Source organism: Simochromis diagramma, unplaced genomic scaffold (genome assembly GCF_900408965.1).
Source record: "Simochromis diagramma unplaced genomic scaffold, fSimDia1.1 OVJJ01000816.1, whole genome shotgun sequence".
NCBI lineage: Eukaryota > Metazoa > Chordata > Actinopteri > Cichliformes > Cichlidae > Simochromis > Simochromis diagramma.
The window spans coordinates 10920317-10946872 of record NW_024386908.1 but is presented as its reverse complement, the minus strand read 5'-3'; the positions used below and the strand labels follow the sequence as shown (position 1 = coordinate 10946872).

Below are 26556 nucleotides of genomic sequence, written 5' to 3'. Positions count from 1 at the left end.
CAATCCCTCATGCTGCTCGTGTTTTTGAAACAGGCCAGCAAATGCAACACTCTCTTAAATAGGATTATATGGGTTTTTCACAGAGATTAGTTTTGGCTTACAAAAGCCTCTCAAAAACAGCAAATTCAGTATGACTAAATACATCCAATTTTCATAAAATCTCTGACTCAATGTTGTTTCATGCTATAATCAGTATTTTTAAGCATCACACAGAGTCAACTGACTCTGTGTGATGTAAAGGGAGACACCTAAGTGACAAACTAAACTTCCTTCCTAGCATATTTTGGCTCATTGTTTTGCTTTGACTATAGCTTTTCTCCCTTTTTTTCCATTGCTCCATGTTCATACACAAAGTCTTGATAATTTATGTGCACTACCTGCCCTGCCCCAAAAGTTAGTGCACAGGCAAAGCAGATATTTTTTCCCCCATAGAGAATAAGAAAGCTGCAAAGAGAATGAATAATATGGCCATCAATATGACACGAATGCTAATCTGCTGAGGCCTGCACTGCAAAGCAGGATCTGAGGTTAGTCGGGTAACTTTGTCACGCTTACCCCAGTGGTTCAGTTCTTTGCGGGGCACCATGCAAGTCATGCAAGTCTTCTTGTGTGAAATATGCAGCTGTTTGCAATAGGTCACCTGGTTACAACACTACTGTTTCTGTTCTAATGGTAGATTCAGAAAGCCGGTGTTTTCTGGGAGACTTGATAGCTGCCATCAGCCGTTTAGGTTTAACAAACCAAGCTAACAAAAACCCAGCTGCTTAATTATCTATTTCCTTAAATTAAGGCTTCAGTATTTTCGAGCAATATACTTATTTTGTTTTTTTTAATTCCATTTCAAAGCCAATCCTAATGCACCCCGATGGCAGCACACTTAAGCGAGCATATTCAGCAGATGGGAAATTGTAGGACAAAATTAAATAGGTTAAAAAGACAATACTATGAACACAGATAGAAAAACCTGTTCTTCATTTGGCATTTAAGATTGTACCCTGTGTAAAGGTTGTGTTGATTTCAGTCATGCGATTCACTGCACTTTTGCTTTAACCTATTGGCCACTAAAGTACAATTTGCTTCAGGTCATGTTTCCAGAAAAGAGCAGGAGGTAAAAATCAGCGCAAGTGTGTGTGTGTAACAGTGAGACAGGTGTGTGTCTGTTTCTGAGTGAATTAGAAATGTGTATATGCGTCTGGCGGGCAGCAGGTGTGGCCTCTGTCATCAGCTCGCGACCCCACCCACCTGTCCAGGGAATAGCCCCCCCGGCCATCGCCTAGCAATGCATTTGTCGTCAACTAAGCCAACTAAGCCACAAGGCTGTTTTTTCTCATCCACTGAGGACACGCCTAACATGTCCTTGTAGAAATGAAGCTGCAGAGACAATCACATTTACAATCCCAATTCCAAAAAAGTGTGTAAAGAAAAAACATAATGATTTGTAAATCTTATAAACTCCTATTTTATCCACAATAAAAGATAGAAAACAAGTTAAATATTTAAACAGAGAAAATGTATCACTTTTAAAGACTATTGGTTAATTTTAAATTTGATGGCAGTCTTCTTGTCATAATTTTTGTTTCATGATGCACTAAATACAAACACAGCTGTTTTGGAATTGAGGTTGTAATTCACAAGTGTGTGTCGTCAATTTTATTCAGATCATCATTCAAAATGTGAGTTTAGTTTCCTGTCAGAAGCATAAAACCAGGAATTAAACTAGGCCTGATTGATTCAGGATGGCACACTGACAACTTTAGTTAATGAGGTTAATGTATCAATCATCAAACATCCGTATTACATTTGGTTTTTGTTTTTTTTTGTTTTTATTATTGGCCTGGCACTCCTTCCAGCCCCCACATGCTACTACCGTCTAACATCTTCAGCGTGTCCTCTTTCCCTCCCATCCCTGTGATGCGTTCATGCTGCAGATGTAAAGTTGTGGTTGCAATACTTCAGCGTCTCACTAGTTACAGAAGAGGAGCTATCATAAACAGAGTAACATGGTTTTTTTGGGGTTTTTTTTTTAATGCTAAATGATTCCAAATGCAACTTTTCAAACAGCTCAACAAATTTCACCAAACACACAAACTGTTTCTGTGAAGTCTGTCACAAAACATGCCTGTGAGCTAAATGTACAGCTGGTGTATTTCACTAGTAGGGAAGATCAGAGATTATTTTCAAAGGTCAGCAAATTAGATTTAAAATTTAAATCTTATATTTAATATCCTTGTTCATTTTGGAGTTTTAGATCTATACACAATGTTTAGCCTAATTGTGTTTTTGTAAAAGCTCTTGCAAAAACAAATCGAAGCATAGTAATTTTGTTGCTCAACGATTCCATTAAAACACAAAGCCAGGGGTGTGGGGGAACTCCAGGCCTCGAGGGCCGGTGTCCTGCAGGTTTTAGACGTATTCTTGATCCAACACAGTTGATTTAAATGGCTAAATGACCTCCTCAACATGTCTTGAAGTTCTCCAGAGGCCTGGTAATGAACTAATCATTTGATTCAGGTGTGCTAACCCAGGGTGATATCTAAAATCTGCAGGACACCGGCCCTCGAGGCCTGTAGTTGCCCACCCCTGCACCAAGTAGTTTAGTGCAGGCAACACCGGTTAGTTTGAATTATTCTGTCAAAGTTTACAGGGATGTTTGATTGAGGACTAGTTACATCTATGGTACTGTTACCAGGTTACAACTAAAGTACCAGACATAAACTTATATTTAGGGTAATGACGCTGATTAGATTTACTCACTGGGTTGTGCCTTTCATACTTAATAGTGTGTAGGGATTGGAAATCAGCCATTTAAGCTTGCATAACATCAGCTTATATGATGTTTAAATCAGTTGGGTAAACCTACAAAGAGCAATGGATCTCTGTGTAGCAGCACAGGTCAGCTGATCACAGTGACGTATTATGATGTGAATTATTTCTAAGTAATTATTTTCCCCACCTTGCACATTTCCACCGGAACTTGGGGTTTCCCCATCGGCAACATCCCACTGTAAGCCCTAGATATAACCACATCATTTTTAGTGTAATCAACCAGCTCTTATACACAATTTCTTAATATAACAGCACAAAGGAGGAAGATCTATTAAGCAATAAGGTTTAATTACTAAATGTATAAGCTCATTAAAACACATTTGCAGGGCAAAATGCTTTGCATCATATTCAAATAACAAAAATGTACCTATGGCTATTTTTTACATCAAATAACCACTTCAAGTCAAACACTGTGTGTTCTTTTCCCTACTTCCTGCATTTCTGATCATCGCCAATGACTTTTTTGCCGGTACTTTTTCATGATGCTGACGTCGCCGAAAAATGCAGGTTGTAAGCATATGGAGAACATTCGGAGCCACGCAACATGATAGAATATCATGAGGCATCTGTCGCATCTGGCTTTCATCTCAAAAGTTTAAATGTCACTGTCATATCCTGTCACATTTTTCAGTATTCTGCAAGACAAACAAATTGATACATACTGCTGAATCTTCCCCAAAGAGCAAAATTCTGCATTCATGCACCCACTCTGCCTGCCCCCACAGGATGCCAAACGCAGTTCATTTAATAACTCGTCTGTGGTACTGTGGCGATAAATGATTTCCAACTTTAATCACATCTCTCCCCACACACCATCTTTCTGGGAAAGATTAAGGGCCATGTGTTTTATCTCAGCATGAGCTAACAAGGACGTAGTCTTCACTGTCAGTTCCAGCTTCTAGAGAGGAAAATGATGGAGTACAAGGAAAGAAATGAAGTCTTTTGATTCAGATTCAGGTCATTTTATTAATCCACAAAAGGGCAATTTGTTTGCAGCTTACCCACACAGTCCTGAATTCAGATGACAAAACATTGAAAGGACGGTTAATAATGTTTTTGTTTTCCTTCTTTATAACCTGATTTTTCAGAGTGAATAACAATCTCTCTGACTGACCCTGATTTTGGAGCAGGTGTTAATGTTGCTGAGGGAGTTTTTATGTTCGATAGATAAAACACTAAACCAGCAGACCAAGATGAAATAGTAAAAGACTTTCAATAAAACGAACAATAAAAATGACATAAAATCTCCTTATTAACATTTAAAAAAAAGTTCAGTTCCTTAACAAATGAATGCTCTGTTGACCCCGCTTTACATCAGACTCCGTGTTAGATGGTTCAACCATCAACTCGAGTTGGTGGTTGTTGATGGTGTTGATGCCAAAAGGTTGAATCTGTTCATCTAGACAGAACATTAAGAGATGTGTTGATGATTTTTATCTAAGCTTACTTCGACAGTCTTTTTTTTTTTTTCCTTTTGAAAATGCGCTTATTTGCTTTCTTGGCAAGATTTGTCACTTCGGTCTCTCAACCTACAGTCAGCACACACAAATTCTGATAATCATGCCTCAGAACAGGAGGAATTTACTGAGCTTAAGCTGTGCTTATAGGTGGATATTTTCTAGCATTTTCTAACACATCCATATACATATGTCCACTTTTTTCCAATTGATATTAAATTGGTGCGTTTCCACGACCCAGTGGAGTCACACTTTGGTTAACGAAGGGTCTCTCATTCAGGGGGGTGCTGAAAAGCAAAAAGATTAACTAGCTCGCTCACTGGAAAATGGACCTATTTCATTCAATTTCTTCCAGGCACTTACAAGAAGTTTCCTGAAACGCTCATACTTGTCTTGCTTCTTTTGCCTTTTCTTGTTTACTGTTACCTGCATTCATAACAGAAAGCAAATTGGACCTCTGCAGAATTTACATGTTCTTAGTTAGTTTCCATTCATGGTTTTATGCAGCACAGTCTGGGGCACTATTGCATTTACAACTTATCCTGATGGAGAAAATCATACTCCGTTAGCCACAACAAATAAGATTTGTTGTGCAGTAAATATACCACGAGTATAAACAAATATATAGATATCTTTCAGTCGAATCAGGTTTTCTTGGTTGAGGAGGACAAAGAGGCCTACTACACCTGCATGGCCTATTGTTACTTAAATACCTCCCACTAATACACCCATTATTCTTAAGTACTGTTATTTCTAATATGCACTAAAAACTCCCACACACTGCATATGCTTCACCCTCCACACTGAAACCTCTTGATTCTGTTCATCACACTGCGCTGTGTTTATCATAGCTGAAAGATTTTCTTACTCACACAGTATCTCATATGAATAAGTCCGACAGTCTGCCTTTAAAAAATAGAATACAGACTTCTTACAACGTCCAATCACAGGACTTTTAAACATTAGCTCTACCACTTAACCAAACTCAAAAAAGAGTTCAAATTCTGAAATGACAAATAGAATGATAAAATAGAACGGGACCAATATCCTTTGTTTCCATTAAACATATAATAAGCAGTAGGAAAATGTGAAGCCTTTGTGCTGTGCCAGGGGAATAACTCCAGCTGTACAATAGGTCATTGGTCAAAAACAGTGACAAGAGAATTATTCTAGCCTTGAAAAGTCCTTGGATGTGTGAGTTTCCCCCCATGGAATACCACAGAAACATGAGGAGAACATGCAAACTTCACACAGAAACACACAGAAAGGCCATGGGTTCTTGCTGTGAGGAAAGAGTGATAATATTTTGCACAGTGTCAGTCCTAGGGAACCAAAACACCAACAGCTATGCTGGCTACGTACATGAGGGTCAGTGCACACAGCGCAGGCTTAGCTTCAGATGAGCTAGCTGTTGCATGGCTGCTTGCCACGATCCTTGGATTTTATACCCAAGCTTTTGGGTTTTTTATGTTTGAAATTCATTCGAACATTTTTGGTTATCTTTGAGTTTGGGTTCTGTGTTCCTTGGATTAATTAGGTAATTCCCTTTTGTGTTTTCATTCTGTTCCTCCAGTCTTGCTCTATATTTGAATATTTATAGCAACTGGTGCCTCTGCTATTTAGGTCTGATATGGACTAGTCTATGAGAAGTTACTGTACAGCAGCATGAAATCTCCCAAAACAATAACAAATGGCCAAGCTCCTCCTTCAAGTCTCCTTAATCATTTGATTCAGGTGTGTTAACCCAGGGTGCGATTAAAACCTGCAGGACACCGGCACTCGAGGCCTGGAGTTGCCTACCCCTGCTCTACAGCGATGCTATTTGTTGTTAGCATACAGTATATGCAAGTGTCTGGTTTTCTCCTGAGACGTCACATCATTTATTTATGATTGATTCAAACTTATTGATATTTATATAATCTTAAAGATTGTGTTTGCAAATTCCTTGAATATCCTCTTCTTTGCGAGACACAGCGTTTGTAGGTCACCCCATAAAAAACAACACTGGTTTTCTTGCACCACAGTCTTGTCTCGGGTGATGGCTGGAGTGGTTACACCTTGTTGACTCAGTGAAAGAGAAGTGACGGAGAGTGTGTGTGATATGATGTCTCATTTGGGACAGGGGCAGCCTCGGTCCCCTCTGTGCACTGACTGATCACATTACTATTAGTGAAAACTATTCTGTCAGTAAGAGAAGTCATGGCCCAGCAAAGGATGGCCTTAGGGTGAAACTGGGCATCCAGTGATGGGAAGCTGTCTTCAGGGGGGATCTGAGGTGATGAGATATGAAGGGTCTTAGCTGTCCTGTTCTCTTTTTTAACTCACAAAATCTTGAATCCTTTCTAAAAAATTACATTTTCCTACTCAAATTCTCAAAAGAATTTTTGTTGACAAGACTCGTGTGACCACATGCATGTAGAGCAGTAAACTGTCACATATGTAACAGGTGACTCTGATTAATGTCTTATCCTAATAGTTATGTTAACATATGTTTTCTGCATCGTACACAACCGCTGCAGCTAAAGCTCATGATCTACAACATCATCTTCTGACACTTGCCAGCAAAGATCCCTTTCTCAATTCACATTCATGTGTCCAAATGCTGGCGTCTCCTCTTATCAAAACACTACCATCAGTCACTGGTTAGAGACAGCACATCCGTGTCTGTGTATCATCTGGACATCTGGACTTTACCAGATGTGAATTTCAGAGCAAGAGAACAAATTTAGGAACAAGGTTATGGAAATTCAATCACAATCCAGATGCTTTCTTTTACACTATTCTGCAGTGGTAACTAAGATCATTTACTCAATCAATGCAAAAATTAAAGGTAGATACCTGTATTTTACTTGAGTATTCCAATTTAGGCACCCTTATCCTCCACTGTGTTACAAGGGTAGTTTATCCCATCAGCAAAAGTCTTAAAGAAGCAGTGCTTCCAAGTGATATCTCAAGTGAAAGTTTGCAGCACCTCTTTGGAGATCAAGGCATATTTGATGGATGTGTAACCTCTGTCTAACCTTGCATAAGCTGATGCATCCAACGACATTGCCTGATCCCGCCTCGTCAGATCTCTGTTGTTTTCATCAAAGTTACCGCTCTGTGAATCACAGATGCAGGACAACAGCACAATGTTTCCAAGCCACCATCTGATTCAGGCCACATCTTTGAAGACAAAAGAGGGGAACAAACACATCTTTAGAAGCGAAGGATGTAAGGGATCTATCAGAATCAGAGAGGGGGGGAAACAAAGGGGGACTCACTGAGAAGCGGTATGAAGAGGGGGAATATGAAAGAGATCACAGGGAACATGAAACAAACAGGGGAGACATAAAGGGAATAAAGTACACACCAGAGAAGAACCTGGCAGAGAGAGCCTGGCATAATTTGATCAAGTTGTGGAAATTTTCAGCCAGAAGCACATCATAACTTAATCAAACCATATAATCTAAGGTCCTCTATCTTTCTCTCATGAACACTTCTGGAAAGAACTTATACAGAGAGCTGCAGCATTACAGACTATACAAATTGTAGACATAAAGCATATTTTTGCTTTATGAAGCTTCTTAACTTAACTTGTGGGATATTATTTGACAGAACCAGGCTTCTTTCTAAATGTATTATTGTGTAAATTTAAGCTAAGCTACAGCTAGCAGTTGGCTAGCTTAGCTTAGCACATAAAGGTAAAATTGGAGAAACCTCTGGCTGAAGGTGAACTTCTACAAATATGCAGAGTTTAAATAGCGGACAATACTTCATGTGAACATTAGCCAACTGTCAAGCTTACTGGGTACGCTTTTGTTCTAGCATGCAGTAGCTAAGAGCTTAGTATCCTGCTATACTTAAAGTTTTTTCTCCAAAAGATCAATTTGAGGCTCATTAGTGCTCACTTTGCCCCATTCAGCGATATCTGGTGTAGTGTTTGCAACAGGTGTTCTCAGATTTGATTACAATTGTACCAGATCACCAGCGATGATCAAGGTTCCCCACATTAGTCATCTTTTTGCTTTATGTACCTGATTAGCATCATCTGCTTTTTTATATATATAATTAATTCTTTTTTAGGGCACAAATTAACATTAAGGTGCTTCACAGCAGTAACTTTGGCTTGGTTTCATCAACACCAAATGCCTGATCAACTCTCTATCACTGTACACCAATAAGCCAAGAGAAATACATATCTCTTAGAACTGCAATTCAGCCGTTAGAAAAGCTAACTAGTGCATTAAATAGTACTTGTGTAGACTGAGGAAAGGATTTTTGTTTTCTGTTAACCATATAACCATAACCATAACCATATACATATAGTTACTGTGCATTTGCATATTCTTTGTCTTTCAGCTGCTCCCTTTAGGGGTCACCACAGTGGGTTGTCTGTCTCCTGGCTATCTACCTGGCACCTTCAACTTCAACCATTTGTCCAGTATATCTACTATCCGTTCTCTGCACCTGTCCAAACCATCTCAACCCTTTCCTCCTTAACTTTGCCTTCAAACCGCTCACCCTGAAATGCCTCTCTGACATACTTGCATCTAACCATGTCCCCTCCTGGTCACTCACAACAAAAACCTTAGTACTTTTCAACTCTGTCACCTCCAGCTCAGCCTCCTGTAGTTTTGACAGTGTCACCGTCAAATCATGAATCGTAGCAGCTCTCATTACAGCTTGTAAACCTTTTCATTACTGTGCATTTGTATAGATTGCTCATTCCTATAAAATAATAGATAAACTCCTTCTTTTGTTGTAGGTATTATAACTGTAGGTGGTCTTCTATTTTTCCAACACACAATTATTTTGTGGCAGACTCAGCTGGCAGAAGCAGGTGTTTTTTTCAGCTGCAGAGTCAACATTCAGCAGGTGCTGACACAGGTGATCCATCCCCCTGTCGGTAAACACACAGACACACACACACAGACTCGCACTACTCCCTGAAAAAATGCAATAATAAGTAAGTTATTTATAAGTTTAAATGCATTTAAGCTTATGGGATCTCCATTTTGAACTAAGAAATACTTAAGGTCAAAGGTCCAAAAGGATTCCACTACAGAGAACTGCGTGACTGTGTAAAATGGATTTCTTACGCCCCCTGTTGGTGTAATATACATATGTATAAAAAGTCTAAAACATTTTTTAAAATGAAAAACTGTTACAGATTATTTCTATGATTTGGATATGCTTTTAGGTTGTTGTATGTTGCAGTAAACACATTATTCCACCATCACTCATGAAGTAAATTCAGATCTACTAAATATGAGTCAGTGGACTGTATATTGATTTTAGAAGGTTTTAGTGCTAACCTGTCATTCTCATTAGTCGCCTCTGAGCTTTTTTCAGAGTTTCCTGGCTTTAAAGAACAGCCCTCCAGGGGTGAAAGTACAGCAAGATTTCAGACCCATGGTTGCTGAGCCGAACAACTGAATCTTTTCTTCATGATGTTGCCGGGTGAAGCTAATGAGAAAAGCCTGTCCATGGAGAATGTCAGACACCTTTTTTCAGACTTCCCAGTCTCCTTTGTAATCTTTAGTTGTATTGTGTTTCCTTTTCCCCATGCTTGCTTGCTGGTGTCTTACTGTTTGTCTCCATGACTTTCTTTGTTTTGCTGTCAGGTACTGCCTATTTTACTTTCATCCTTATATGTGCCTTATAGTGTCTCCCTGGTGTGCTGTGTAGTTTAGTCTTCATCTTTGTCATTGTGTGCTATCTATCTATCTTTCTTTGGATGGTTACATTTTGCTTCAGTTTAAGGTTTGGTTCTTTGTTTTTTTTAACACAATTTTGTCTCATACCATAGACTGTATATAAAAAATGGGCGAGCATTCTACATCTTAAAATTGCATTTTTTTTCTGACGGCCAACAGGGGGGAATTCCATCTTCTCCTTTGCTCTTATGGTCTTACTGAATACAACATTATGTTAATCTTACTTGATGTAGTGACACCATTAGAGTTAACAAGGAGGATCAAACAGGGCATGCTATATGGTGCTGCTACATGCCACATTATACCATATGTTACCATAGTGCAACACCGTATACCATATTATTATATTTCATATATATATATATATATATGAAAGTAACATAGCATTATAGACACATCTGAGCACATGTCAGATATCCTATTATAGCACATTTTAGCATTATGCATACAAAGGGATCAAGGACCAACAAATAGCCTTGAGCACACATATACACACACCTGGTGCTGATTTGTCTCACAATGAAGCCGGACCAAATGATGCTACAGAAGGATCTGTCAGCAAACCCCATCTGCACACTCCCACACAGTCACGAAAAGACTAATCAGTAATAAGTGAAGACACATGTGTGAGCACTGCAGGCTCGCGTAGGCTTGCTTGGACGTCACCACGGAGCTCCAACTGGCCAAAACGATAGCAGATGGCACCATCTTGTGGCTGTATTCTGTTACTTCCTCATATGCAAGCCATGTATGCAACCTCTCCCCCCCGGAAATATATACACACACATATATATATATATATATATATAAACACTGCAGTTTCCCAGAAATTGCACTTTCTATGTTCAAAATAAAATCGTGCTATCTAACAGTGAAATATGCAGTAAACTCAATGCACGCTAACGATGCTTCATTTATATGATATTTAATATTTAGACATGGGGCAACAGCCATTTTTACAGCACATTTTGCATAATTTATCAATACCTCCTGTATACAATCACAAAACCATGACATTAGATTTCTTTTTTTTTCTGTTTACTTACAAGTGAAAAACCAGACAGGTTTTACAAGCATACTCTTTGTACACTCAGCATACATCATCAATTATAAGTTTTCTTCATAACTTCCCCCTCTATAACATTTGTTCTATATCTCTCTCTACACCATTCTTGTTTTTTCTTTAATAATATCCGGACACAAAAATAGTATGAACCACCAACAAAACATGCAACATCCAGTGTGAGCACATTTAAATTCTCCTGCAACTACTTGAGTTGTGAAGATAGACTTCTGTGTTAGACTCTGGTAAACTTTTAGTGTTTGGTGTAAAGGGTCGGGTAAATCTGGGTCCCTATAAACAGACAGAAGCTCTTCCCTCGGCCTATCCACTGTACAGCGATCCAAGGAGAAACAACTCCCTGTTACTTCTAAGATCACGCGACTTTTTTTTGTTTGTTTTTTGTTTAGTTTTGACTGCTAAAAGACCTATTGCTTCCCCAAACCCCAGTATAAAAAAACTATTTATTTACAAGGTTGAAGATAGAGATGGCATCTGGGTGTGTGTGTGTGTTTGTATAATTCATTGTGTGTTATGAGAAATTTTAGATAATTTAGACAGATAACATGTAAAGGAAGGGATACTGCATTAGAGCTAATGACATGCATGGACTTGGTGTGAAGATGCTACACACACACACACACGAGCACATGGATAGAAAGTTAAGAAAAGCAACCAAAAATGCACGTTGCACCTTACGTTTGAGGTGTGAAGTCCACTGATTACAAGGTTTTCTTTAGTTGCTTTTTTTTTTTGGTAATTCATACACTTACTGGAAAATGAAACAAATCGAAGGGGGAGGGCAAAACAAAGATAGGAATCATGACTAGGAATGTTCGATTTTCTTCCTTTGATTTATAGCTACGTGGAATTGGCGTTTTTAATGTGAGCGTGTGTTCGTGCACAAGGGCAAAAAAGTTGGTTCTCTGAGTTTCAGGCCCCTCTAAATATTGTAAACAAGCACTACATAGTGTATAAAAACCTAATTTCTCTGTACATCTGATATGTACTGTAAACAAATATAATACAACATATGAAATTGTCTCACAGGCAATAAATAAAGATTCATATAGCAATACAAAAAAAATCACACGGTAAATAAAAAAACCTAAAAAAGAAAACAACAAATCATATTAAAGCAGTAACCATTTCGTGGAGGACATGAAAACATAGCAGTGCAAAATAAACAGAAATGCTTCCTCTCAAACCAAGTGTCATATTTCTGGCAAGTCAGGGTGCAGTTATTTACGCTATATAGTAGATGTTGCATAGAAATCACTCGGATATTTCACTGAAAATGTTAAATGAACCAGCCTTCCAGTCTTTTGACACCTGTACAGGACCTGTCTCATGAAATAATGGGCATAATAGGCGTTTAATGAAGTGCGCGTGGAGGTGGGACGAAACATCATCATGCTACTGTTACAGCATCGCGTCTTAGGATCGTAACTCTGGGTAGTTCCTGGTCTATAGTTTCTCACTTTTCCAGTGAAAAAATAATAATTTAGCAGGATGATGATGTTAGTTTTACATTCTAAGCAGAAAAAGTGCAAAATACTACAAAAGCGAGTGTCGTCGAGTTGACTGCCCTTACGAACGAAAGCAAGACTGATGCAAGACTTCTAATGTGCTCCAATCTTACAAGGAAAAAGAGGAAATGCTTGACTCTCATATAGTAAACGTCTCACATTCTAAGGGGCGTCATGAATAAATAAAACCTCTATGCCACAATCATCAAGACTTGATTGTCTGTGATAAAGATATCTATATATATTTATATATCTATATCTATATATGTAGAATAATGTCCAGCTATGACACTTCACTATATACAAAGTGAACCTTGGAGGTGTTTTTTTTTTTTTGTTTTGTTTTTTTTGTTGAACATGTGGCACTCCATACCAAATAGATAGACTCATGCGCACAACATGTAATGTCCAATTTGATATATATTAATATTGATGCTATATCAAACAATAGTCATCATTGGATAACATCAGGGAAAAATCAGATTAAAAGGGTAGGGAACAAGTAGTTTTTGTTAATAAAGTCAAAAACATGCTTGCAATATTTTTTTTTTTTTGTATTGAACTGGAATGCTAGGTAGTGTATTATAAAATATACTTCCTTCCCAGAATAGATTGTTAAAGTACTTAAATAATTGAGGAGAAGACAAATCATAGAACTCTACGCTAATATCATAATACAAAAATAAATAAGAGGTCTCTATAGCAGAGTCTTTACTATTTCATTCCCAAAACGCTTTGTAAATCAATACAATAATAAAGCGAGGGTGAGCGCCCCATTTAAAGAACATTTAATGGATAAAACATCAAAATAAATCAATTCGAATCTATAAGTGTGTCCATTCCCTGTATCTATTAGATTTGAAGTTCTGTGTGAATGACTGTGTGCAATGTCGTGAGCATGTGTGTGTGTGTATGTGAGATAAAGTGTGTAATACCTGGTTGATTCTGCACTTGACCTCTGAACTCAGCACCTGTGTTCTTCTTCTAAGTCCTGGCTACACTGCTGTACACTGTATGTCCTGTAAACATGTGTTTATTCCCTGTAAACACATAATGGTTTCCTCCAAGTTTTTCACATAATCAGAGCAGATATCATCATTTGCTGAAAGCATTTTTCCAAATAGCAAGCTATGCGAGCCCTGAAACAAAGGTTGAAGAAAAAAATCCCCCCTCTTCCCGTGCCCAGACCTTCCAGAAGACTGGATCAGCGTTCCAGATGTGGAACCCAGATGTCAGAAACCTGTTTTCCGCTTAAGCTTATTTCTTTTAGATTGAGTCCCCTCCTATGAGTGGATCTGGGCAGTGCTGGCAAGCAGCTTGTGCCAGCTCACCACTCGCTTGCGTAAATCAACTTTATCCAGCCACACGTAGGCCTCGCCTATTAAGGTCTTCTTCACAAATTTGCCACCGTTGGACACCAGGAATAGCTGGAAAGAACAAAAAGCAGCAGTTTTGTGCGTGCTTAATGGGATGCTAATGTGGCATGTGACTGTGAAGATACACTTTGTGTGGATTACCTGTAGCGCGTGTCCGGTGGGGTTCATGCAGAAGCGGAAGGTCTCATTAAAGGACGGCTCACGGTCGTGGCGACAAACCCTGGTCTTCTTCTTGATGATCCTTTTCTGGGTGGCGATATTCACCACGTAGAGCTTCACATAAAGATCTGTGGACAGAAACAAAGCAAAACAAAACAAAGTATGCGATTTCTCTGAGTGTGATTTCTGACATCTGCAGGAAAATGTCTTCCTATAATCATTAGTTTTAGGTATTTTTTAAAAGGTTTATTTAGTTCCGTCCTATTTTTCCACTTAGGATTAGGGATTAAGAACATATATCTTTAATAACTTTTTATTAGTGCAATAAAAATATGCCTTTTGTTTTTCAGTTTCAAGCTTGTAAATAAAGGCTTGATCCTTTCCTTCTGTATCATATTTCAGGATTTAAGCAGATATCTTTTAAATAATTTCCTGTTTTCCTCTGACAGTTGTTTCTTGCAACCTGCTTTTAGTTTCACTTCCCTGCTTTCTCGTTAACCTCCTGTGTCCACTTCCCTGATTACCCCATTGTGTACTAATAGCCATGCCTTCCCTTTATTTTTGCCTCAGCATCTGCTCTCTTTCACAGTGTGGTTCACTTGCATATTTCTGTGATTACTTTGGATTCCCGATGGTTTGTTTTGGACTTTGTGTTCTCTGTATCAGTGCAATAAGATGGCTTTTGTTGCTTCAATCTGCCTTTTTGAGTGTGACTCCCAATTCTTCGAATCCTGACACTGGGTGTCTATAGCGAACACAGCTGCACTGAAAACTATACTTTTATATAACATATAAATAGTTTATATAACTGTCATAACTATAAAGTGTTACCATTATGAAACACCGAGCAAGATTCTGTACTGCAGAGTGACAGTGTATTCTCAGCTGAAATAAAGCCTTTTGTGCAGGTCCCATCTGGTAGCAAATGCAAATCAAGCAAGTGGCCGGCAGCTTGGGTATTAAGGAAGTAAATACTACAAGCAGAGGCAGTGTGGGCAACAATCTGCATTATATCAGCAGAAAGATTCATGTAATTGTGCTGTATAACTCCCAACGCATTTATCCAATGTGTCTAAATAATAATAATGCACAGAACAATCTTTAAAGGCTAAATAGCATACGATTGTACTCTAATGAAGCTATATGTATTTTTTTTAACACTTTAATTAATTTTCAATTAAAGGGAGTTACATACTGTAATGTATGCTACTACTCGAACTACACAGTTTCTGTCAAATATAACTCATAAATGGCACATCCCACATCTTATTTGCCCAGGCTTATGTGTCATTAGTGAGCCTTTCCAGTCTCTTTTTTAGCCTTACACATATACAGTACATATTACTTAAGGGTTAAATGCTCTACGTGGGCTGGGAAACACTTTATTGCAACACCAGTTGTTCTGCTGCTATAAAACTGGCAAACATTTGAAGGGAAGCTAGATGCCAGAACACATATTTGTGTGGGCTTCCCAGCTGTTAAATGCAATATAAATTATGCGTATCATGGAAACTCTCTGTAAATATACTTTTTCCTCTCTTTCACCTTCCTCTTCCTAAAACACCATTCTTGACAGAATGGATGACAATAAGTGATATGTCACAACAGCTTGCTCAGTTGGTGTACTTTAGCTTGGCATTGGTTCGGTCATGTGCATAGATCAGGTATTTTCAGTTACCAGGCAGGTGATCTGGAGTCTTGAACTTGTAGGTGATGTTACGACACTGAAGAATCTCAAGGACCAGGTGTTCACCTTCCGTCTTCATTTCCTTCTTCAAAGCGATCTTTATCTCTCCCATTACCTGAGTCTTACCTAAATGAATACACACATGAAGCTAAATATGCACTAGTCAAGTTAACCTTATTTATATGGCACATTTTAAAACAACAGAGGTGCTTTCCAGGCACCTTCTAAATGGGTAAAAAAGAAAAAAGTCAAATAAAAGAGCAATAGGATGTATTTACAGTGAACTTCAGCAAACTATTAGACCTCAAGTTAAAAGCTACTGAAAATAGGAAGGGCTTTAGAGCTAATTTAAGAAAATAAGGATGGGTATAAGCTCGATTATTACAATTATTTTAAATGTGGCATCTTTCAAAGTGGCCGTACTCTACAGAGCACAAAGTGTGTGAATGCGATGACTAATATCTGACATGGTCTGCGAGCAATCACATTTATTGATTTAACAAGGATGAGGAGAAGTTATGATGAGCCTTGCCTGGCCTCTAGTTGCCTTGGCAACTGAATGGAAGTGGCAGTTGTGAAAGCTGGGTCAACAAGTCACTGGCAAATGTAGGCTGTGTGTAAGTGCACTTTTATTACTCATGTTGTGGGGACATAAATCTGTTTACACAGTTACATTGTGGGGAAGCAGCTCCTTTCTCAGGACAATAACATAAATCTTTACAATTTAGGATGAAGTCTGGGGTTTAAGGTTGACTATATAGTCATATACAGGCAGGGATTTGGTTAAATCAGTGGATGTAATGTCTTCTGAAGTGATGAAAAGTGAGAAATCCAGTGGCACAAAAAGACAGAGCGCAGATGGTGAAACGATAAAAAGATAAAATAAGTCCATTTAAAATTACAGTGTCATAATTACAGTGTGGTATGTCGTAAGCCAAATTACAACATAAGAAGGAGTAAGAAATCATATAATAGACCAATAGAGCTGACTTAAAATTGGATGAGTAACTATTGTGAGCAGTTATAAAATATATACACTCCCCAGCAACTTTGTTAGGTATACCTGTTCAGCTGCTCGCTCATATAAATATCTAATTAGCCAATCACATGGCATCAACTCAGTGCATTTAGCCACATGGCAAACATGGTAAAGGGCAACCCACTGAAGTTGAAACTGAGCATCAGGAATGGAGAAGAAAGGGGATTTACGTGTCTCTGAATGTGGCGTTGTTGGTGCCAGACAGCCTGGTCTGAGTAGTTTAGATCTACTGGGATTTTCAAACACAAACATCTCTAGGATTTATAGAAAATGGTCGGAATATAATATAAAAAATATCCAGTGAGCAGCAATTCTTTGGGAAAAAAAGCTTGTTGATTCCAGAGTTCAGAGGACAATAACCAGACTGCTTTAAGCTGATAGTTAGGGCACCAATAACTCAAACAACGACTTGTTACAACCAAGGTATGCAGAAGAGCATCTTCTCCAAGGTTGGACGTTTGTGTGAAAGCACAAAACATCCAACCTTGAAGGAGATGGGTTACAGCATCAGAAGACCACACCGACTGCCACTCAGCTGCCTGCTAAGAACCGGAAACCGAGGCTACAATTTGCACACAATTGGACAAAAGATTGGAAAAATATTGCCTAATTTGACTGGTGTGTCTTGATATCTGGCGCAACATTTAGACCGCAGGGTCAGAATCAAGATAAAAGTATAGATGTAGTGTGTGCTTATATCAATGGTTCAGGCTGATGTGGTGAAATGGCATAGGGCACTTTTCTTGATACCGTTTGAGCCCATTTAATACCAGGTGAGTCTTATTTAAATGCTACCTGTCAGTAGCTGCCTACCATGTCCAACCCCTTTATGGCACAAAACAACAAGGGACTAGTTTAAATGTTGGTCATGCAAACTTCAGGAGCCATTTGCTAATTGCACTCTTAGATAATCATGTCATGAATGTTGTAATGAATACACCAAAAACACACACAAAAAACATTTACTGTATAACAGATACATGCCCAACCTTCAGTGTCACTGTGTCCCAGTGATGATTTTATCACATCTGTGCCATTTGGGATCTTTCCACTGAGGAAGAGAAAAAAATATATAAATTATTTAAGTGCATAGCATATTACAATGTAGTACAGTATATCTTTAGTACAGCGAGGAATAGTTAAGCAAATTAACATGTTTAAAATGCTAAAAAAAAACGCTCTTTGTGGGATAAATAAATTGACTCACAATCGGGGCACTTGGAAGATAGCACTGTCCACCTCGTTTGCCTCTGCTTCCTCGTCCAGTAGGCTGTAGGCGCTGCCGCTCAAGCCACTATCTAACGAGGCTGCTGTGACCGGGGCATCTCCTGATTTGTAGGTTGACCGAGCTGTGCATAGATATCACCACACCCATCACGACAAAGACAAAGAAAGAAAAATTGCCCCTTCCCCTCCTCGGTTGGTTCCAATAATTAAAAAAAGAAAAAAAAAACATGGGCCAAGTAGCATTACTTATTTGCAGCAGTGGAAATCTGCTATAATACTTGAAAAGTTTTTGCTAAACTCAAAGAGAAAGCTACTTTAAAGCACACAGGACTGGATCGCAATGAATAGCACACAAACACTGAAAGCACATGGACAGACATCTTTCTCTCGGCAAAGACAAGACAGTAAAAAGTCACATTTAAAATTTAAAACTTAAAACGCACACATAGAACCAGAGCGATATCACATGTATATGTTTATGCAGACTAAACAAGAGACACGAAGACTCCACTGACATCGTTAGTCGTCTACATGAAATAAGAATCGCGTTCCGATTCCTCAAGTTTAAGTGAAACTGCCTCAGTGTGCTTCAGTTTCATATTTTCGGGACTTTAAAGAATGTTTACGACTGTCTCTTTATAATCTTTTTAACTGTTTAATGCAGGATATTTTAGATGATTTTAAATGTTTTAGCTTTTTTGCTCTCAAACTGCTGATCAGGCAGTGTGATAAGAGTATGAATGAAGTAAGATGCGTGGATGCGGTGCACGAGAGGATCCATGCCGACACGTTTTTCTTTCAAGCCACTCGACACGGCATCAATGCCGGATTGCGAAAAAGCTCACTAATAACAGTTTAATGATGCAGCAGATGTGGCAGTGGCAAAGTGTTAACATTCAATGACTCATCTCACAGTTTTGGATATTGACTTCCTGGTATTAGTGAACTGTGTCGGTGGCCTTCAAGAAAAGTGTGTGCATGAATCTGTGGTGATGTGGCTGAGTGCAACTTTCTCTCTATCTTCCTGTCTCTTTTATGAATATTCCCCTCTTTCTTTCTGCAGGTGTGCGTTAGTAGTACTGCATCCTCTCTTTCTCTCACTCTCTCTTTCTCTCCTTGCTCCATCTGTGCTTCAGTCACACGACAGAGAGGAGACTCTTGGGCAAACTCTCACCTCCGGTGCTCTGCGGTCTCTCTTCTGACACGGCTTTCCTGAGGGTCAGGTGTCTGCCGTCTGCTCTGCTCCCTTTGGCCGACACAATCGATGGCAGGGCAGGCAGCCAGTCAGACTGGGCTCTCTGAATGGTGAGCACGCCCACTACGCTGTGTCTCTGGTGCCTCAGTGAGAGGCGGCCTCTTTGGCCTGGATGAGTTTAGTTTCACAGGCACGATGTCAAGGGGTCAACGCCGGGAAACAAAGGTCATGGTGTCGGAATTCAAATTGGAAGGAGGGAGGAGCGAGATGGAGATTCAGAGAGCGGTTTATCTTCATCATGGCAACCAGCTTGACTGTCAATCACATGCAGCCACAGTGTGCAGTGCCCCTCCCACATCACTATTGGGTGGGGCGTGCAGCATCTACTGAGGTGCATCGTGGGTCCGGTAGTTGTTTAAACAGGAAAAAAAAGGGTTGGGAGGGTGGGTGTAGCGGACTGCATGCACAGCCATCTCGGTGGAGGAGCTTCAGAAAAGCTGGTCGTTGTTTGTTAACAAAAAAGGAAATTATACAGAACTCAAAAAATAAAAATAAATAATAATAATAATAAAATCAAAGTAAAAATCCAAATAGGTAAATGATATAAGGGAGGGGACTGCAACTGTCTTCGGTTTTAAAGTCGGATCAGTTAAATGAAATGATTTAAGTTCTAGCAGGCAGCAAAAGTCATTTTCTGAATTCTGAAGAATTATTTTCCTGATGAACTGTCCTCTGTTACGAAACTGTTTTATCAGTTATCTTTCATCATTAGAGCGAGCTGCTCTGACATTATCGCCAAGCTCGTTTGAACATCTTGTGCAAATCTGCTTTTTTCTGTTTCATTTATTTACTACTGTTTACACTGTCATCTTAAAATTAAAAGCTAATGTCAGTCAAAATAAAAGCTAATATTAAAGTTTAACTCCATTAAAGTACATTTAAGCCTCTTTATTACATATTTTTTAACACTAATAGGATTTTAAATAGTTAGAACTGGATACTTTTTTTTTTTAAATAAAAAAATGTATTATTACTTATTAGCTAGCATTATGCGTATTTGGAAGGAGGTCAAAATAAGTAAGGGTCAAAGACAGTGTGCTACCTTACAGGTGAGGTGCTGGCTGCTGACACTTGTGAATACATACAGAAGAGAAGCCATGAAAGGTTGACACACTGTGGATACAATGCTGAAGAGAACCAGAGAGTGTGAGGAGTGAGGGGAAACTAAGTAAGGAAAAGGAAATAAAGGAACGGAAAAAAAAAAAACTCAACAAAAGGTAGAACAGATGAGTGCGAGGAGGCCATGCTGCGTAGGCTTTATTTGCGTCTTGGTTTACTTGGTTGGAGGCGTTGTGGCGGCTGCTGCTGTGACTGCTGTTGGGCATCGCCCGTTGCTACGGCAGCGCCTCCTCTGCTTCCATTGAGGCTTTCCTGATGGTGCTGTCGTGCTGCGCTTTTGCTGGAGCGTGAAGCGCCGTGTGAGCGAGAGTGTTGGCTGTGTCCGTGGCTGTGGCTTTGGCTCTGGCCCTCGGACGGGGAAGGCTTCGATGTGCCAGGGCTACTGTGAGATTTCTCGATAGAGGGCACCTGTGTGTCTAAAACAACCAGATTCACCAAATTACCAAAAAAAAGGCTACCTTTTGCTTTTCTTAGTGGTTGTCACCTGTTGAGCACCACTCACAACGAGCTGAGTTGCTGGCTAGTGAGATACTGAATCTAGCCAGTGTGTCTTATAGTCTATCGTGCTCATTAAATTTGATGTTACTTTGAGGTTATTTTTTAACTAGCATTCAAAGCCTTCCACGGCCATGTTGCCCTCTGTGTTAGGAGAAAGATAGAGGGAAGCTAAGGCAAGGCCTCTAAGCAGGGTGACATCATGGCAACACAGAAAACAGACCACGAGAAAGCAAAAAGCATGAAGCGAAAGCTAGAATGGGTGCAAAAATGTCTAGAGGAAGGTGGCGGTAATAAAGGAGACAAGACTGTAAAGAGAAAATGGACAGAGGTAGAGGTAGAAATAGAGAGAGCAGTGACAGGAAGAAAGCAAAAAAGAGAAAGAAAGGGATAAAGAAGAACAGACTACAGAGACGAGGAAACAGCAGAGAAGCAGCAGAGTGTTGTTAGGGGAAGATGGTGATTAAGTCGAGGTGAGGGGAATACATCGTGTCCTACCCTTGGCCGGATCTGGAAAGATCCCATGGCTTCGACTCTTGATGACAGATGATTTTGGGGAATCCTGATTATCATGCGAGGAGCCAGTGGTTTTAGGGGAGGAGTGCTGTGAGGAGGGTTTAGAAGAACTGTGACGACCCTGGCCTGAGTGCGAGCGTCTGTGGTGGTCCCCCTCGCTCTGCTCCTTGAGAGGGAGCCACCGCGGGATGTTGTCCAGCTGGGCAGTGTTGGACAGATCAATAAGGACCTACAAGCAAATAGAAAAGTTTTTAAAAGTTATAGAAAACCTTTATGGATTCATATATGTATAAAATATAATATCAAAGGAGCTTACCTCCCCCAAGAAATCATTAGAGGAGCCCTTGTCATAGTCCCACACGCTCACCTCCAAAGTCTTCTTCTTAAGCTAAAATGTACACACAGTTGAAGAGTTCATAAAAAAGTTTCAAGTTTAAAGCTAAAGTTAAAGCAGTTTCACGCCTTCAAGCAGCTGAAAAACGAATAGAAACGGCGACAGAAGTTGGCAGTTTTGCTGTGATTGATACAGGCTCACTGAATCTAAAATGGGATCTAAACAGATATAATAAATCTCAGCGATACAGCCATCTGCTCCGCTGAAAACCAGTGGCAACGATGACAGGTTGGCATAGAAGCAGTAAAAAAAAAGCAATATATTGTGCTGCAGTTTTTTGTTATTTTCAATCTGGAAATTAATCAGTTGAGGGCTTATTTGTCCATTCATATATGAACTATTACAGAGTTATAGAAAAATGCCATTAAAAAAACAGCGTAAGATAACAATAACATTTTTGAGTGTCTGCGCTCATAGTGTCGGTTTACATGTTGCTTGAGTCTATAGCTATACTAGTGGTTTTGTTACTCTGTACTTTGGCAGGGCATGCTAACAAGCTCATGATGAAGACACCTCCAGCTTATGATGTTATCATGCTGATGCAATTGTGTTTGCTTAGAAAAAACCCTAAAACATTTAAGCAAAGCAAAATATTAGCATTAAGACAGTAATATCAATACCATGTGTGAATAATAGACTGTATATAAAAGAGGCACCGCCACCCAACCATTTAGAGTATAAAGACCACCATGTAAGGAAGCAATATATGTTGATTCTATTTTCTTTCTAATTATATCTGGATGTGAGAGTGAAGAGCAAAGTTATCAGCTAATGTTAGCAAGCTTGGTTAGCAGGTTGCATACAGTTAAAAAAATGGTACAGATACTGTATATGTGCACTGCAAAGACACAGAATCAAAGCTGGGAGACAAAAGTTTTGGAAACATTGTTGGTATGATTAATCCCAATTACACAAAGTGAGTCATATTACTGTATTTGTCAGATAATTAAATTAATAATTCTCCAAAAAGCACCAACACCACAGTACAGTGAGGCCCAGTTCAGTGGCTCAAACTAGAAGAAATAAAGCTTAGAAGACAACCCATGGGTATGGATTTCATGATGTGGAATATATATATGTAGGGTGGTAAAAATGTTTATTTCTTCTACAAATTTCAGAATTTTAATATACGAGACTATTTATTGGCTCAAGTGCACTTTGGATTGGAGATTTTGGTTTGCTGCTGGCTGTGTACAAAATTTCATTGTGAAATTGTGAGATTTCCTAAATGAATCCAATAGGGTTCAAGCGTGTCATGTGTACCTAGACACCGTTTTAGTGTAATCAAGTGTCTCTGACCACACAGTACCTGTTCCAGGTGGATGTTCTTATAGATGACAGTTTGGTTCCACTCAGGGTTGATAGTCTTGCCTGCGTGTTTGGTCTTCCTCTTGTTTTCGGCACTGGGGGGGAACACATCACAGCAACACACACTTGGTCAACGACATGTATGCAAATAACATGCGTGTCAGTGAACCTACGCATTGCAGGGAGCAGAAGATACTGGAGTAGGGCACAATGTCACAGTAGAGGGAAAAGAATGAATGTGATGCACATTGTTTGGATGGTAACAATGTATGGGCCTATGTGCATGGATAGCAGGGTACGATGTCAGGGTGTGCTGCAAAAAAGTCCATTTCGATGCCCATCAAGTCATTTAGTTTCACAGAATTTTTATGCATTGAAAGAACAAATGTTTCAAGTCTCCAGTAAGAAGAAAAGCACCAATAGTCCCAATGACAAAAACAAACGTAATGACCGTATACCAAATGTTTTTTCTTTTACCTATTCTGAGTTAAGATATTTCACATGAAAAAGTTATGCTGGGCATCAATAAATGACTTGTTGACATGGATATTTTTGCAGTGTGTAGGGTTTGAGTTCAGACTGTAGCATATGAGTAAGTTTGGAAGAGTTAGGTTGGAAAAGACAGGGACAATCTACTCTATACTGGACAACAATGGTATGAATTGGCCGTAGGGCAAAATAATAGTGTACACTGGATGTGGATGCAGGGCACTGAGGGTACATTATGATGTCAGGGCACAATGTAGGATATTACTGAGGGATTTTAATAACAAAACAGGGTCAAAATCTAGGGTATTGGGGCCGATGTTAGGGTTTCAAATTACGATGGTTAGAAAGGAAAAACAGACCATCTACCAGAAAAAGACAACAGTTAGCTCTGAAAACAACATAGGGGACTATTAGTTTATATGTGGTAAGGAAAACAGATGGTAAAATAATAATATCTGGGGCATCCAAAGAGAGTATCATGAAATAATGGGTACTAAGGGAAATATATTCAGGTTGAAAGGAGTTAGTAGGACTGAACTAAGTGACTTTTATCAATAAACTTCCAGAGAGAAATTGACCTTGCTCTTTTTTTGCCTTAACCAAAGTGACAACTAATTATCAACCAAAACAGAACCAAAGTGCCAAAGTGGGCAAGTCACATACCTGGCATTCTGGACAACCATGACCTGACTGAGGGGGTCCAGCATGCATTAAATATAGAGAACAACATACAGAAACAATAGTCAGAGGGAGGGTGGGGGGCGGGTCAAAAAGTGTCTGTGGACTGTGAGGGGAGATTGAGTCTACACTTAGCTTAGGTTTAGCGTGTGATTTGTCAAGTGTGCCTTTTAGAAAGGGGCATGAACAGGAAGCTGCGGTCTGCTGCAGTGGTGGAAAGAAATTTTGCTATAGTGTGTACATGACTGCATGTATGTGTGCTGAGAGGACTCCCAGGTCACATGACAGATCTTGTGGCAACCGGAGTGGAGATCTGTCACTCATGAGCCAGATCGCGCAGTCTGATTTATTTCTTAAAGTTTCTGCTGCAAGAGCTGGAGGCTCAACATTTGTTTTACGTAAAACAAAATAAAACCCACTGTTTTTTTTCTGGCTTCTCAGTATTGAGACGCTGTCCCACGTAGTTGCCAGAAGACCTGCGATGCAACTGAAAAGCCTCTCTATGGATTGCAGCTGGCATTGATAGCTGTGAGATTCCATGTATACACACACAGGGTATACACGAGTATGTGCACACATGCCTTTAAGTGTGCATGTTTCCATAACCACTTTAAAGTGGCCGTAGGGCTTGTGGCTGCCATTCTCTCAGTTTCTTTAGCATAGCCCCAAACCCATTCATAACTCACAGTGGCATCGGTGCATGAGTCAACCCGAAGGCGTGTGAGAGTGGCAGCTAAAAACCCCACAGCTATACAGTATATTATTACTTTTATCTGAAATGATCCCTGGAAAAAAAACAAAAAACACTCTCTCGAGGGACCTCATCTCACTCCGAAGAGAAGGTGGGAGAGTCAATTGCATTACAGTGCAATCACAGCGGGAAAGGGAGCAGTAGACTTAAGCAGGAGTCTGGATTGTATTGCAAGTAAATATGAGAGCTATTGATTTTGACTGCACTCACACCTACAATGGAACACACATCAACAGGGGCAACTCAAGTGCCTCATTATATTTACATAATGTTTATGCCATTCGGGAGCAAAAGAAATGGGCTGCTGAGTTTTGGACTTATACTATGTCAAAATAAAAGACGACCTTATGCATAGTAGCACATAAGTGTTATGGAGTTCATATCAGAAACATCCATGTGTTGCACATTGAATGATGTCATGATAAGCCAAAATCAATTGTACATCGATTTTAAAATGAATGGAAACTAAGTTACTGCTTAACAGACTGGCTGTCTGTGTAGCCTAGATGGGAAAAAAGATCTTAGCTAGAATGCTGCTACTGCTTCTGAAAATCTGTATACTTAATTACTTGTTCTAGCTCTGAAATCCTTAACATGTTCTTTCAGTCTAAACACTACTAACTCACCCTCTCCCTGGCAGGAGATACACTTTAACGAATGGATCGGAGTAGCCATTGTTATCCCGCGGGGCAAGGTTTCTGGCCTGCAGGACGTGAACTATCAAGTTGCCAAGCTGCTTGTCATAGTGGATTTGAAGCTGCAAAAAGAAACACAACTGAATTACAATAGATTTGGCTGCATTTTAGTCTTGCATCTATCTAATTTTAGCAAAAATAACATCCATCTACTCAGATTCTATACTCTTAGAATTAAACCTACACAGATTACAGATTTACAGTAATAGTTTTGTGTCACAAACCTGTATCTCTCCGGATACAGGGTAGGATTGGCTCTTTGTTCCCTCTGCAATCTGTAAAAGATGAAAACAACATGGTGAAACAGACAAAAGTGTAGGTGGAACTTTTGTGTGTACTGGTAGCTGATTATAAGGTGGTGTACAGTACTTTATGCTGCACTTTAGGCTAAACTGTGAAGTCTCCAAATCATAGAATCTGTGCATCTGTTTCAGGGATCCCTTCAGATAATTGACATCCTTTAAAAAAGACATATACTGTTACCTAATTTTAACTAATAAATAATGATATTATACACATCTTAAATTCATATTGAGTTAGAGGTAGATATATCTCTTATGAAATCAAAGAAAACTACTAGCAAACGTTAAAACAAAGTTTAGAAGAGCTCTTCAGAAACTCTCTGCAGACAGAGGCATAGCTTCAAAATAAACTTTCCCAGAAACTCAATATTGCAATCTTAATGGTGCTTACAGTGCAGCCAGGACTGCTATAGTCAAAAGAAGACCATGTACTTCCATCTCCATGGATTTACATGAGTAGAGCAAGCATCAATATCAAAGGTTGTGACACAGAGT

The 26556-nt window shown here is 39.3% G+C and overlaps 2 protein-coding genes across 9 annotated transcripts in view; both read right to left on the bottom strand.

The window, feature by feature from the left end:
• Positions 1-10676, bottom strand: part of cacna2d1a (calcium channel, voltage-dependent, alpha 2/delta subunit 1a) — a 111564-nt gene extending 100888 nt beyond the window's left edge. The window contains exons 1-2 of one of the 3 annotated variants that reach the window (XM_040035396.1): positions 10481-10553; positions 7304-7448 (exon numbers count right to left, since the gene is read on the bottom strand). In XM_040035396.1, coding sequence (XP_039891330.1) covers positions 7304-7332 — 29 coding nt within the window. In that variant the 5' untranslated portion in view covers positions 7333-7448; positions 10481-10553. Of the gene's footprint in view, positions 1-7303; positions 7675-10480 lie in introns of those variants that run through there. The other 2 variants (XM_040035393.1, XM_040035397.1) reach the window with 2 other exon arrangements.
• A 760-nt stretch (positions 10677-11436) lies between these two features.
• Positions 11437-26556, bottom strand: part of pcloa (piccolo presynaptic cytomatrix protein a) — a 56917-nt gene continuing 41797 nt past the window's right edge. For 2 of the 6 annotated variants that reach the window (XM_040035385.1, XM_040035388.1), the window contains 12 exons: positions 25984-26034; positions 25691-25821; positions 24299-24325; positions 23148-23241; positions 21761-21832; positions 21427-21673; positions 20592-20849; positions 18040-18181; positions 17822-17883; positions 15785-15919; positions 14089-14234; positions 11437-13998 (listed from right to left, as the gene is read on the bottom strand). In XM_040035385.1, the coding sequence (XP_039891319.1) occupies positions 13855-13998; positions 14089-14234; positions 15785-15919; positions 17822-17883; positions 18040-18181; positions 20592-20849; positions 21427-21673; positions 21761-21832; positions 23148-23241; positions 24299-24325; positions 25691-25821; positions 25984-26034 (1509 nt within the window). In that variant the 3' untranslated portion in view covers positions 11437-13854. Of the gene's footprint in view, positions 13999-14088; positions 14235-15784; positions 15920-17821; positions 17884-18039; positions 18182-19233; positions 19423-20591; positions 21073-21426; positions 21674-21760; positions 21833-23147; positions 23242-24298; positions 24326-25690; positions 25822-25983; positions 26035-26556 lie in introns of those variants that run through there. The other 4 variants (XM_040035389.1, XM_040035386.1, XM_040035390.1 and 1 more) reach the window with 4 other exon arrangements.